General features: G+C 43.8%; 2 protein-coding genes across 2 annotated transcripts in view; one reads left to right on the plus strand and one right to left on the minus strand.

Moving 5' to 3' along the window:
* Nucleotides 1-1,032: 1,032 nt before the first annotated feature.
* LOC115865731 (small ribosomal subunit protein uS12-like) lies at nt 1,033-1,472 on the minus strand. Its single transcript, XM_060299321.1, has one exon. The coding sequence runs from the start codon at nt 1,470-1,472 to the stop codon at nt 1,044-1,046; it is 429 nt and encodes a 142-aa protein (XP_060155304.1). The 3' UTR covers nt 1,033-1,043.
* A 6,080-nt stretch (nt 1,473-7,552) lies between these two features.
* Nucleotides 7,553-12,368, plus strand: part of CWH43 (cell wall biogenesis 43 C-terminal homolog) — a 47,882-nt gene continuing 43,066 nt past the window's right edge. The window contains 2 exon segments of the mRNA XM_070045514.1: nt 7,553-7,595; nt 9,221-9,412. Of these exon segments, the coding sequence (XP_069901615.1) occupies nt 7,553-7,595; nt 9,221-9,412 (235 nt within the window).

Raw genomic sequence — 12,368 nt, forward strand, 5'->3', positions numbered from 1 at the left:
CTCTAATGCCTTCGATATGAGGGAAATGTGATAGACAAGAAGTTGGAGTGGAAAGGGACAGCTATCTAAACCAACTGTGGTTAAAACATCTTACTTTTGAAAATTTTGTGTAAATGGATGATCACGTGAGCACAGTGCTGGGACCCCTCGCAGGGGTCCTTAACTCCATGGGGACTCTTCCACATCTCACTGTAATCCCTTATGTTTCCAGGAGGTGCCAGAGTTTGGGGACAACTCTGTATTACTTATTGATTCCTTTCTGCTGTTCCTGTCCATGCAGAAAAGTGTTTTAATTTAGATCAGGTTGATGGAAAGTCCGTCTAAAAGAGAGAAAATTCAGAATTAGGAAATATTTTTAAATGTACATTAAAAAAAGTAGATCCACAATTATATTTGATGATTTCACCTCTCTCGGTAATTGATAGAGCAACTAGACAGTCAGTAAGGATATAGTAAACTGGAACAACATTGTGAATAAACTTGTCCTAATTGATATTTATAGAACACTGCATACTTGAAAGTGTACATTTTAAGGCATGAACTAGAAATCAAGAGACTGGTCTAGTTTTGTCCGTGCAATAACTTGACCTTGGGTATGTCACTTACTCATTTGTAAAATGAGAGAACTGGGGTAGCTGCCTAACTAAATAACTGGATCCCTTCGGTTTCTAAGATCCCTTTTAATTCTAAAACTCCATGAACTTGATATACATATGGAACAGACACTAGGTTGATTGCATGAAGAAGGCAAATCAGACCTTTTTTTTTTTTTTTGCTGTACGCGGGCCTCTCACTGTTGTGGCCTCTCCCGTTGTGGAGCACAGGCTCCGGACGCACAGGCTCAGCGGCCATGGCTCACGGGCCCAGCCGCTCCGCGGCATGTGGGATCTTCCTGGACTGGGGCATGAACCCGCATCCCCTGCATTGGCAGGCGGACGCTCAACCACTGCACCACCAGGGAAGCCCCAGACCTTTTTTGTTATTTTATTTATTACTTTCTGGCATATGAAAATTTATTACTATTGTGCTTCCACCATCAAAATCTATGATCTTGGTCTTTCCTTCTTGCCTTTGTATAGGGCCAAAAGAGAGATGTCGGCTACTTTGACAACCTTAAAGTGGACTCTAGGAATGTCAACAACAGCATGACCTTTGTGACCAAATCCAGCAACTGAAACTTCATCATTTTCCTCAATAAAATTCAAGCAACCATCATTGGGTACAAAGGCTGTGATTTTTTTTGCCATTCTTGATGAGCTGAACCATGACTTCCTGATGGTAGAACTTGGCTGTTTGGCTTCAACCATTACGTTTTCAAGTGCAATTCCCTTGGCATGAGAAGCGCGTCCAAAAGGGTTGGGCTTCAGGGCTGTGTCAAAATGGGCTTTCTTGTACTGTTTATCATGCCACTTCTGGTCTTTTCGGTGGCTACAGAGCTTCCTGACAGTACGGAAACCGCGACACTTGACCATCCTGCCGGCACCAAGGGGCTGAGTGAAAGAGAGATGCAGCACAGGAAGGAGCCACAAGCCACCTCGAGCCCAGACTTTTTTTTTTTTTTTTTTTTTTGCGGTACGCGGGCCTCTCACTGTTGTGGCCTCTCCCGCTGCGGAGCACAGGCTCCGGACGCGCAGGCCCAGCGGCCATGGCTCACGGGCCCAGCCGCTCCGCGGCATGTGGGATCTTCCCGGACCAGGGCACGAACCCATGTCCCCTGCATCGGCAGGCGGACTCTCAACCACTGCACCACCAGGGAAGCCCGAGCCCAGACCTTTTAAAAAAAAAAAAAAAAAAGAACTTGTAATAATTACTTGTAATTAGTGTGATTATTTCTTGTGTGCTATTAGGCTTGAAAACTTTGGTTTTAATAAATGAGCTAAGCGTTTGCTCTCTCTGTATTATTATATATATTATATATTATTAATTGGCTTAGAATCCCACATTCTTCTGTTATAGTATACAATTTACTTACAGCCCAGTTCTATAGTGATTACCACTGATTTAATATTGTCAAATTAATATTGTATGTATATATTTCTAGGTAGAGCATCATTCGGTCGTTAGACTTATTGTTGAAAATGTGCCACCTTCTAGGGAAAAAGTAGTTTTAAAAATAATTTAAATAAAAAATAAAAGTCTTGTTGCTATAATCTGCTTTGTATTCTCAAATTTTATTGTCTCTTGGAAAGATCGATGCTATTTCCATCTGACCAGCCAGTTTGCAAGTCTGAAAACAGGTATTGAGGCCCAAAGTATTGGGTCCCAGATTCATTCTCTCCCAGGAGGCCCTGAGCTCCTTATGAGAATTCCTTCCATCCCTCCCTGGCAACCTACTTTACATCCTAGGGATCTCCAGGAGGAACAGTGCCAGAATTCCTTCTGATACACCCTCTGCCCTCCTCCAATGTCTCCTGGACAATGCATCTATCTCATAAGTAAGAGGGACTGATCAACTGATTTTTTCCAGGACACACGTTACGCTGCAGTTTCCACCACTGGACACAGGACCAGCTGGAACGGACATCTTTGCTCAGTGGGCCTCTTGTTTCAAGTTGGCCTTAGCAAGGTGCCCATCACATAGACCACCCAGTGCACACATGGTTAGTAATGCCACATATGGCACAGACGTCTTGGCCTCTAGGGACACGTTTTAGGATAACACACCTGTCCTCTCATGCCACCTTACTCCAATTACCCCCCAGGAGATGCTGGTGGTTTGGGAAGGAGTTGTTGGCATACAACCCTCAGGTCCTCCTCCTTTTCTCTCTGGGATCGCTGCAGAAAGCATGTGTCATGTCCTGCAATTGACCACCCAGTAAAAGCTCAGCCTGGTGGGGTGAGGCCTGTGGTTTTCTAGGCCTGCCTGTGGCTGACTCCCTCAGATCTTACACTATGTGCCAAGACACGGGAACTAAGCTAATCAAGAAGCGGTTCCTTCCCAGGACATCTAGCAACTATGAAGATGTAAAAATTAATACAAACTTGCGTATTGTATTACACACCCAAATTAATACAAAAATTAATACACACCCAAAACTGGGCGATCCCAACACTTTCCCAATTTATCTACCCGCATAAATTATTCCACCTTTGGAGAGTCATCCCACAGGAATACTCCTGACTTAATTGCATATAATGGAGTGGGTAGTACTGCAGAATGTTTTCTGTTTGCCTATTGGAATGGGAGAGAATAGACAGGGAGGTGAGGAAAGAGGAGGAGGGAGCAAACTGGAAACATTTCAAGCAGACTCCGGTGCTGAACTCGTTTTAACTTGCCAGGACGCTGTAGAGTACATCATCACACACGCCTCGTCCTGTTTGTGTTAAGTCAGTAAGGTTCACTTGAGCGTGTCCTAAGTGGCAGGTACATTTCACATTCTTTGTCCTTGGTTTCAAGGTCCCTTCATTAGGCCGCGCTGGTATGTTTGGGGAAATTTCTGTTTTAGACCAAATGATTACTCCCTGAACCCCAAATACAACTTCACTTTTCCTGACTTTGTTCCTTTTCTAGATGTCACTGCACTTACCTGGAATGGCCTTCCCCCAATTCCTGCCCTTTGTAATCTTCTGCATCCTCCCAAGCCCACCTGCCTTGGTCATCTTAGCAGATGTGAGCTTTTGCTCTGTGTAAGAAAGACCCATCCTTTGCTGTTTCTGAATCTGTTTCCTTAGTGAGCTACCTGCAGAATTTTATTTTTTTCTCCAGTTTTCTCTAGTGGGGACCCTGAATTGGTTTCTCACAGTTCTGTCATGGCTGGAATCTAACATATAATGACTTCACAGACACAGAAGCAATTTCTCATACTTCTCAAAAAAGACACACGTATGGATATCTACTTGATTCATTTGTTCATGTGTCTTGTTTCAGTTCAGATTATATACTTTTGGAGGGATGTATGTTTTGTATCTTCTAAGATACTTATTTAACAACCGATGTTCAGTTAATGGCAGAAGAGAAGGAACATATTCCCCCTGAATTCTGGAAGACATAAATCAAAGAAGTCTACCATGAGCCCCCAAAGCTTTATCCTAAAACTTTGTATGCATTTTACAATCCTGTCTGTAACATACCCCTGTTTGTTTTAACATGAAAATGTTATGAACTGCTTATACTAGGTAAACTTAATGCTTTGAAAAGATCTGCCATGTTGAATTTCTGAGCCTATATATCCTCTGATCCACCGCCGCTCACCCCTGCTGTGTATTCCAGTTAAAAAAGCATGGCGGCTAGAAGTTAAATCAATGTTTACGGGATGAATAAACGAATAAAAAAATCTGATAACACTAATGGAAATTTTGTATTTAGGCAACTCCTTCCAGAAATTTACATATTGGGTCACAGTCTTCCAAGGGAGTTAACTCACCAGCAGGAGTATGATCTGTGTTTCTTTCAAGTCCGGCCAGCTAGTGCACAGATGCAATCATTCCTTACTATAATTAGCTTCACTTTACAGGTGGGAAAGTGGAGGCGTAGGCAGATAAACAAGCACCACAGTAGCCGTGAGTAAATAGACCATAACATCCCTGTCTCTCAGGGCACCCAGGCCAACTCCCTCCTGCAGGGGCCCCAAGCGCCCCCAGTTCAGGCCTTCATGTAGCACTTTTCATGCTGGGTTGAGATTACTTGAGCACTTCAGACTCCACCCGTGGGCCAAGAGCTCCTCCTTGCTGGGACTATGTCTTGATCATCTCTGCGCACTCAGCTTCCCACACGGAGGGCTCCTAGAAAGTGTGAGAATGAATAAATAAAAATATGTACATCCAAAAAACTGCTGAATCATCCTTGATTTTCCAGGCCTGTCTTCTAAGTAGGCCCTTGTGTTTTTAACTTGTGCTAAGAGTACAAGTCTAAATGAAAAAGAACCTAATGCTTACGTTAGAACACGAACTCAATGTTTCTCAAGACTTTCTTATTCTATTTTTACTGTATTGAAAATGTTCACTCAAGCATATCTTCTTTACTCTGGATTGATTCCCTTTCAACTCTTTGGGAAACCCTAGTGGACCAGGCCACAGCGATTGTTTTTGTCTCTGAGAACAGGCACTCCCTGCTCTGCTGCTGCAGGAACACAGCTTGGTTGTCTTCTGTGGGGATGACATGAACAGTCTTGGTCACCACTTTTACAGGACCCTGAGTTAAATTGACTTCAGATAGATACAAGGAAAATTCCTTGTTAACTATTTTATAGGTACAGATGGCAAATCTACAACTTGTAATGTTTTTTTTTTTTGTTTTTTTTTTTGTGGTACGCGGGCCTCTCACTGTTGTTGCCTCTCCCGTTGCGGAGCACAGGCTCCAGACGCGCAGGCTTAGTGGCCATGGCTCACGGGCCCAGCCGCTCCGCGGCATGTGGGATCTTCCTGGACTGGGGCACGAACCCGTGTCCCCTGCATCAGCAGGCGGACTCTCAACCACTGCGCCACCAGGGAAGCCCTATCTGACTTTTTTGATTATAGCCATCTTAGTGAGTGTGAAGTAGTATCTCATTGTGGTTTTGATTTGTATTTCCCTAATGAAATGATATTGAATATATTTTCCTGAATATACTTTGCTTATTGGCTACTTGTAGATGTTCTTTGGAAAAAGGCCTATCAAATCCTTTGTTCATCTTTAAAGTGAGTATTACTGAGTTATTATTTTATTTTATTTATTTTTTAAAATAATTTTTATTTATTAATTTTTGGCTGCATTGGGTCTTTGTTGCCGTGCACGGGCTTTCTCTAGTTGTGGTGAGTGGGGGCTACACTTTGTTGAGGTGCGCGGGCTTCTCATTGCGGTGGCCTCTCTTGTTGAGGAGCACAGGCTCTAGGCGTGTGGGCTTCAGTAGTTGTGGTCCACAGGCTCTAGAGCACAGGCTCAGTAGTTGTGGTGCACAGGCTTTGTTGCTCCACGGCATGTGGGATCTTCTTGGACCAGGGCTCGAACACGTGTCCCCTGCATTGGCAGGCAGATTCTTAACCACTGTGCCACCAGGGAAGTCCCTGAGTTGTAATTTTTAAAAATATATATTCCAGATACCAGTTCCTTACCAGATGTATCATTATAAAATATTTTCTCCCATCCTGTGCATTGTCTTTTCACTTTCTTGGACTGTGTCCTTTGAAGCACAAAAGCTTTTAGTTTTGATGAAGTCCAATTTATTTATTACTTCTTTTGTCATTTGTGCTTTTGCTGTTGTATCTAAGAATCCATAGTCTAACTAAAGATCATGAAGAGTTACTCCTATGTTTTAAGATTTTTATAGTTTCATCTCTTACATTTAAGTCTTTGATCCATTTTGAGTTAATTTTTGTATATGGTATGAGATTGGGGGGGTGTCCGATTTACCCTTTTTCCTGTGGAATTTCAATTGTTCTAAATCCATTTGTTGAGAAGACCACCCCTTCCCTCATGTAATTGTTTTGGCAAGCTGTTGAAAATCATTTGCACCTAAATGAGAGGGTTTATTCCAGGACTCTCAATTCTATTCAATTGATCTCTATCTGGTGACAATGAGTACTAGTAAGTAATTAAGCGATTTGGAACTCTGCTCAAAACTGCTCTTAACTGTTTTACACTTTTAGACAATCCATCATTGTTTAATTTCAGAGCAAACCTTCCGAAAGTGGTAAATGACAAACTGTTCCAAAAAAATTAAAGCGAATTAAAATAAATTGTTTGAGAAGGTTCTAAAAAACTCAAAACATCCTGGGGTGTGGTAATATTTGAATGAGAACTGGCCTAGTTCACTCGCTCCATTGTTAGAACGTCTCTCCCTTTCTCCTCAGGGACGGGCACTCTCAAAGATCATTATCCATAAAGTGGAGGAAGGCAGAACTTCCACTGCCATCACTGGTTTTCTCTCCCCTGGGCAAGTGTTGCGACGTCTCTAAAAGCCATAGAAAATTCTGTAATCTCTAGAATTTTTCAACCGCCTTCCCAGAATGCGATTTGTTTACTACCAAAGCTGAGAAGGAGAAGCGCACACCTGGCCATCGCAGGTGCCCGCTCGCCCGAGAGCGTCGCCCAGGCCTTAGGAACGCCAAGGTCCTGTTCGCACCTGCTCGCCGGAGGCGCTAGAGCCCCTGGCAGCTCAGGCTCCCCACCTGCGTCTAAGCCTTTCCCTCGCAACGCGCCCCTGGGCCTCGTTTAAAGGGCACCACGGGTGCAGAGTTGCAATGATGCAGTCCTCTTGGGCGCTCGCAGCGCGCCATCGCCGGGGCCGCTCTGCCGGCGAGCCCGGCCACCTGGTTTCTTCTGGGCGGCAGGTCGGAGGCCCCCGGGTCCCGCTCGCTGCGCGGTGGCGTCGGCGGAGGCGGTGGCGCGGGACCGCGGGCCGCGCAGAGGCGGTGGGGCCGGGAGGGCGGCGCTGGATGGGACGGGGCGGGGGCAGCGGGCCCCACCCTCGCGTGGGCGCGGCTTGCGGGTGGGCGGGCGGCTGGGCGGCCGGCGGCAGACTTAACGGGAGCCTGAGGCGTGGACGCCGACCCCGGAGAGCTCGGCGGCCGGCGCAGTGCGGCGGGTGTGCGGGCCGCGCGGCTTCCCTCGGCGGCGCCGCTCCGGGCCTCGGCCATGCCCTCGCTGTGGAGAGAAGTGCTCCTGGAGAGCCTTCTGGGTAAGCCGAGGCCGCCCGCCGCGCATTCGCCGGTCCGCTCCCCCGGCCCTGCCCGGAGCCGCGGTGCTCCGCCGGGTTGGCTGAGCTCCCGGAGGGAGGAACGCGCGCTTGGTGCCCGGAATAGAGATGCTTATCGTCCCCTGGCAACTTCTGCTGCTGGAGGAATTGAGAGAGAGAGCGAGCTCCCACGCCACCCTGGTGTTGCGCCCAAGGGGCCCGACTTCTTCACCTGTCGGCCTTGAACCACGAAGCTGGTACCAACCCCGAGTCCCCTCACCCGTGATCTTTAAGTTTAACTGAATAAATTTCAGCACCGAACTTTACCTTTCAAACGGAAAGGGGCACCCGTTTCCCCCTGTAGCTGTAGGTGAGCACTCAGCGCGGTGGCTACCGCCTGGGTTGACCCCTCATAAGTGGCCTTGGGTAGTGGCTGCACATTTGAGTATTTGGCGGAAAACGTCGAACTCGAGTCCCATGTGCTCACTTAGCAGCTTTGCAAAAAGTCCCAAGAACAATTATTGTTGTAATATTGTCGGAGTTGTATGGTTGAAATCAGAATTCCCAGACAAACGTTCAGGAGATTGCTAGCATCTCGCTGTTCACGATGAAGGGGAGGGGTGCCTTCCTAAGAACTTGATTTTCTGGGAGCTGGTAATGCTCGGGCTGGGGGGGGCGGGGCTCATTTTTTGGCCCAGTCTGTAGCTCACAAGTACGCGATGTAAAGCGAATTACATTCAGTGAGTACCTAGGGTGCTAGGTACTGTGTGTACTTAATCTTTTTTAATCTTAATAACTGCGAGGTGGTTAAAAGTACTGCTTTCGGTGGTTAAGGATGGTTTGGAACCAGACCGCTTGCTTTTAAGTTCACTCTGCCATTTGCCACTTTTGTGACCTTAGGCAATTACTTAACTTTCTGAGTCTAAGGAGTTTTTGTTGTTTGATTTTGCATTTGTAAGAGGGGAGTAGAAATAGTGTCAATTTCATAGGATGCAGAAGAAGAGAGAATATCAGGGTGAATACTTAGCACAGAGCCTAGTGCATGGTAACTGCCCATTGGTTAATTATCATCATTGTAGAAGATTGCAGTCAGTAGTTGGCAGCTGTGAAAGTAATGTCAAATCTGCGTTTTCCACTACTCTACACTGTCTCCTAAGGGTTAGGTTTAAAATAGTTTGCTCACAAGAAAATGATTATTTCCTAACTAACGTGCCTTTGGCTGTAGTCTGGAGTGGGAGGAAGGAGTTCTGCCGTTTGTTACTCTTTTTGATTTTCACGATATTTCTCATTAAAGAAGGGTCGATTTAGTTAAGGAAATTTTATCAATCAGGGTCTTGACAGGAAACCAGATTTAACCTAGATGGTCCAAATGAAGAGCCTTTAATAAAGGGACTACCTACCTACGGGAGGTATGAACGAGGTTAAAGGGACAAGCAAGGGATGTTGAGCCATTCTCATTCTGGGCCTGACAGGAAAGGGGAGGAATTCTGTTACTGGAACCCAGTTAAGGCCAGGGTCATGAAGGAGGGCGGCCGGCTGGAGGAGTTTTAGTGGAGGGAAGGGCTACTGTTTGAAACAATGAGAAAGTTATACTTTCTTTCTCTCTTAAAAACTTTTGTTTTCCCTAGGATATGTTTCTTGGTCTCTCTGCGATGGCCTGGGACCGATGATCTATTACTTTCCCCTGCAAACACTAGAACTCACTGGGCTTGAAGCTTTTGCCATAGCATTTCTTTCTCCATTATTCCTCACAATTCCTCCTGTCTGGAAACTGGTTAACAAGAAGTGGATGGTAGCCCTGCTGTGGATAATTACCGTTGGTAAGATTTAAAAGTGATTCCTTAAGTTTTTTGGTTTTTTTATTTTTAGCTAAAAATGAAATGAAGTGAAAATATGTAGACTGTTCTTTGAATGCTAAATGATTAAATAAAAAATAAAAGATTTCTCTGTCTCTTACTACTACCTTGAAGAGTTTTAGTAGAATTGGAAGTCTAGACCAAGAGTCAGCATATTTACGTGTTTAACTTTTCCGTCAGTTTGGAAGAGCTTAAGGATCACTGAGATGAAGAGGGGAAAGATACCTTGGAGAACAGATTAACTCTTGAACATATTTTTGTTCTTTTTTCCAACTATGACATGAAACTCTGAAGCCATTAAAAAGTTGTTAAATGATACTGCCTAAAAATATGAAAATTATGCATGATGAACACCGTGTTAAGCAAAGGCAATCAACAGGTTAGGACAGCTGTTGCAGCTCTTCCAGTCAGAGGGCTAATTTCATTAATATATGGAGTTCTTACAAATCAATAATAAAAAGGGACCAATAGTTCAACAGAAGAGAAAGCAAAGGATATGATCAGTTTACTGGAAAGGAAATATAACTGGTTCTTAAAAAGATACTAAAATGTATAGAATACAAATCATACACACACACATATATGCATAGACAGTCTCACATATCAGGTTGGCAAAGAACAAACTCTGACAACACTGTTGTAAGCGTGGGAAAGCAGGCACTTACGCATTGCTGGCAGAGCCGTAAAGTGTCACAACTTCTGCAAAGGATCAGTTAGCATTGTTTATCAAAAGGACAAATATGTATCTTTCACTCAGCAATCCCCCTTCTGGGAGTATATCCTATAGATAAACTCACATATGTGTAAAATGATAAAATTAAAAGGTTATTTAATCATTGCAGCAATGTTTATAATAATAATGTTAGAAACAACCTATATGTCATTTGTATGGGATCGGTTAGGTTAAATAAGTTATGGTTCTAAAACTTGGAGTACTATAGAATACTATGCAGCTATATTAAAGAATGAGAACATTTCTGTAAGGAAATGGAATGTTCTTCAAAATACGTTGTTAAGTGGGAAAAAAGAAGCGCTAAACAGTATGTGCAGAATACTAGCATTTGTGTAAAATAGGTTAGATGAAAATATATTTAATAGTTAATTGGACATGCATTAAATAGGTCTAGAAGTATTTTTTAAAAACCTGATACCATTTTAGTTGCTTCCAAGGTGAAAAATTTGGTACCTAGACACAGGTATGAAAGGGAAACTTTGCACTGTATACCTTTTGTAGTTTTCGAATTCTGAATTTCAGTACGTCACATCGCCAAAACCCAGCAATTAGAAAATGTACACTTACTATCACAGACACTTGAGGTTATTAACATTAATAAATATTGAGAGACCTTGGAGAAGTACTGGTAGTAAAAAAAAGTAAGGTGAGGTCATGGAGAAAAGGTTTTAAAAAACAAAAACACCAGACTCCAGTCCGGTGGAATCTGTAGCTGAAAAGTCTGCCAGTCTTGCCCTTCTGCTATAATACAGTTGGTTTCTCTGAGTTTTCCAAGTGGCATTTGTTCTTGAGCCAAGCTGTGTATATCTTCTGTCTAGGAACAGTCACTTGACTTTTTTTCAGAAACAGTGACAGGAATCACTAGGGAATTGCCTTCTATTTTTCTGTGCATCAGTCCCTGAAGAAGGCAGAACGTGGTTAGTGAGTGTAGTGAGTTATGTGGTTACCCACAGAGGTCTAGAGCTCAGAAATAGCTGTGGTCAAGACCACTGGAAAATGCATCCTTTTAAAAGATGATGTCTATAGGAATGAAATAACCATGAAATTTTCAGCTCTAGAAATAATAGAAATGAGACTTTCTTCTTTTTGAGTATATATAGTAACTGAGTTAAGCTGGCCTTGGCTTACAGAATCCTTCTATGAATGACGATGGCCTCATCACACTCCTTGGTTGGCTTTATGAGAGGGATCTGCTCAGTGGCCCTTTTTCGCTGCCTTTGCTCAATGCTGCCTGTGGCAGCTTTACCTACAAAGCCACCCACCGAACAGTTACTGGGACAGTTTTGTATTTTTGAGTCCAGTTCTGGCCCAGGAACTTCTGGAGGCTATAATGTAATAGGAAATAACTTCGACGGGGGGTATGAGATTTGAGATGCTTCTTGTTGCTCCCCTTTCATCTGCTTCTTCCCTGAAAACCCATCACCTTGAGTAGAGGTAGAATTGTATTTGAGAAAGGGGAGTGGGTAGGAAAGTGACTCAGAGTTGAGGATGAAGAAACCAGTTTTTTTTTTTTTTAACACCTTTATTGGGGTATAATTGCTTTACAATGGTGTGTTAGTTTCTGCTTTATAACAAAGTGAATCAGTTATACATATACATATGTTCCCATATCTCTTCCCTCTTGCGTCTCCCTGCCTCCCACCCTCCCTATCCCACCCCTCCAGGCGGTCACAAAGCACCGAGCTGATCTCCCTGTGCTATGCGGCCGCTTCCCACTAGCTATCTATTTTACGTTTGGTAGTGTATATATGTCCATGCCTCTCTCTCGCTTTGTCACAGCTCACCCTTCCCCCTCCCCGTATCCTCAAGTCCATTCTCCAGTAGGTCTGTGTCTTTATTCCTGTCTTACCCCTAGGTTCTTCATGACATTTTTTTTTTCTTAAATTCCATATATATGTGTTAGCATACAGTATTTGTCTTTCTCTTTCTGACTTACTTCACTCTGTATGACAGACTCTAGGTCTATCCACCTCATTACAAATAGCTCAATTTCGTTTCTTTTTATGGCTGAGTAATATTCCATTGTATATATGTGCCACATCTTCTTTATCCATTCATCCGATGATGGGCACTTAGGTTGTTTCCATCTCCGGGCTATTGTAAATAGAGCTGCAATGAACATTTTGGTACATGACTCTTTTTGAATTATGGTTTTCTCAGGGTATATGCCCAATAGTGGGATTGCTG

This window comes from Globicephala melas, chromosome 5 (genome assembly GCF_963455315.2).
Source record: "Globicephala melas chromosome 5, mGloMel1.2, whole genome shotgun sequence".
Lineage (NCBI taxonomy): Eukaryota > Metazoa > Chordata > Mammalia > Artiodactyla > Delphinidae > Globicephala > Globicephala melas.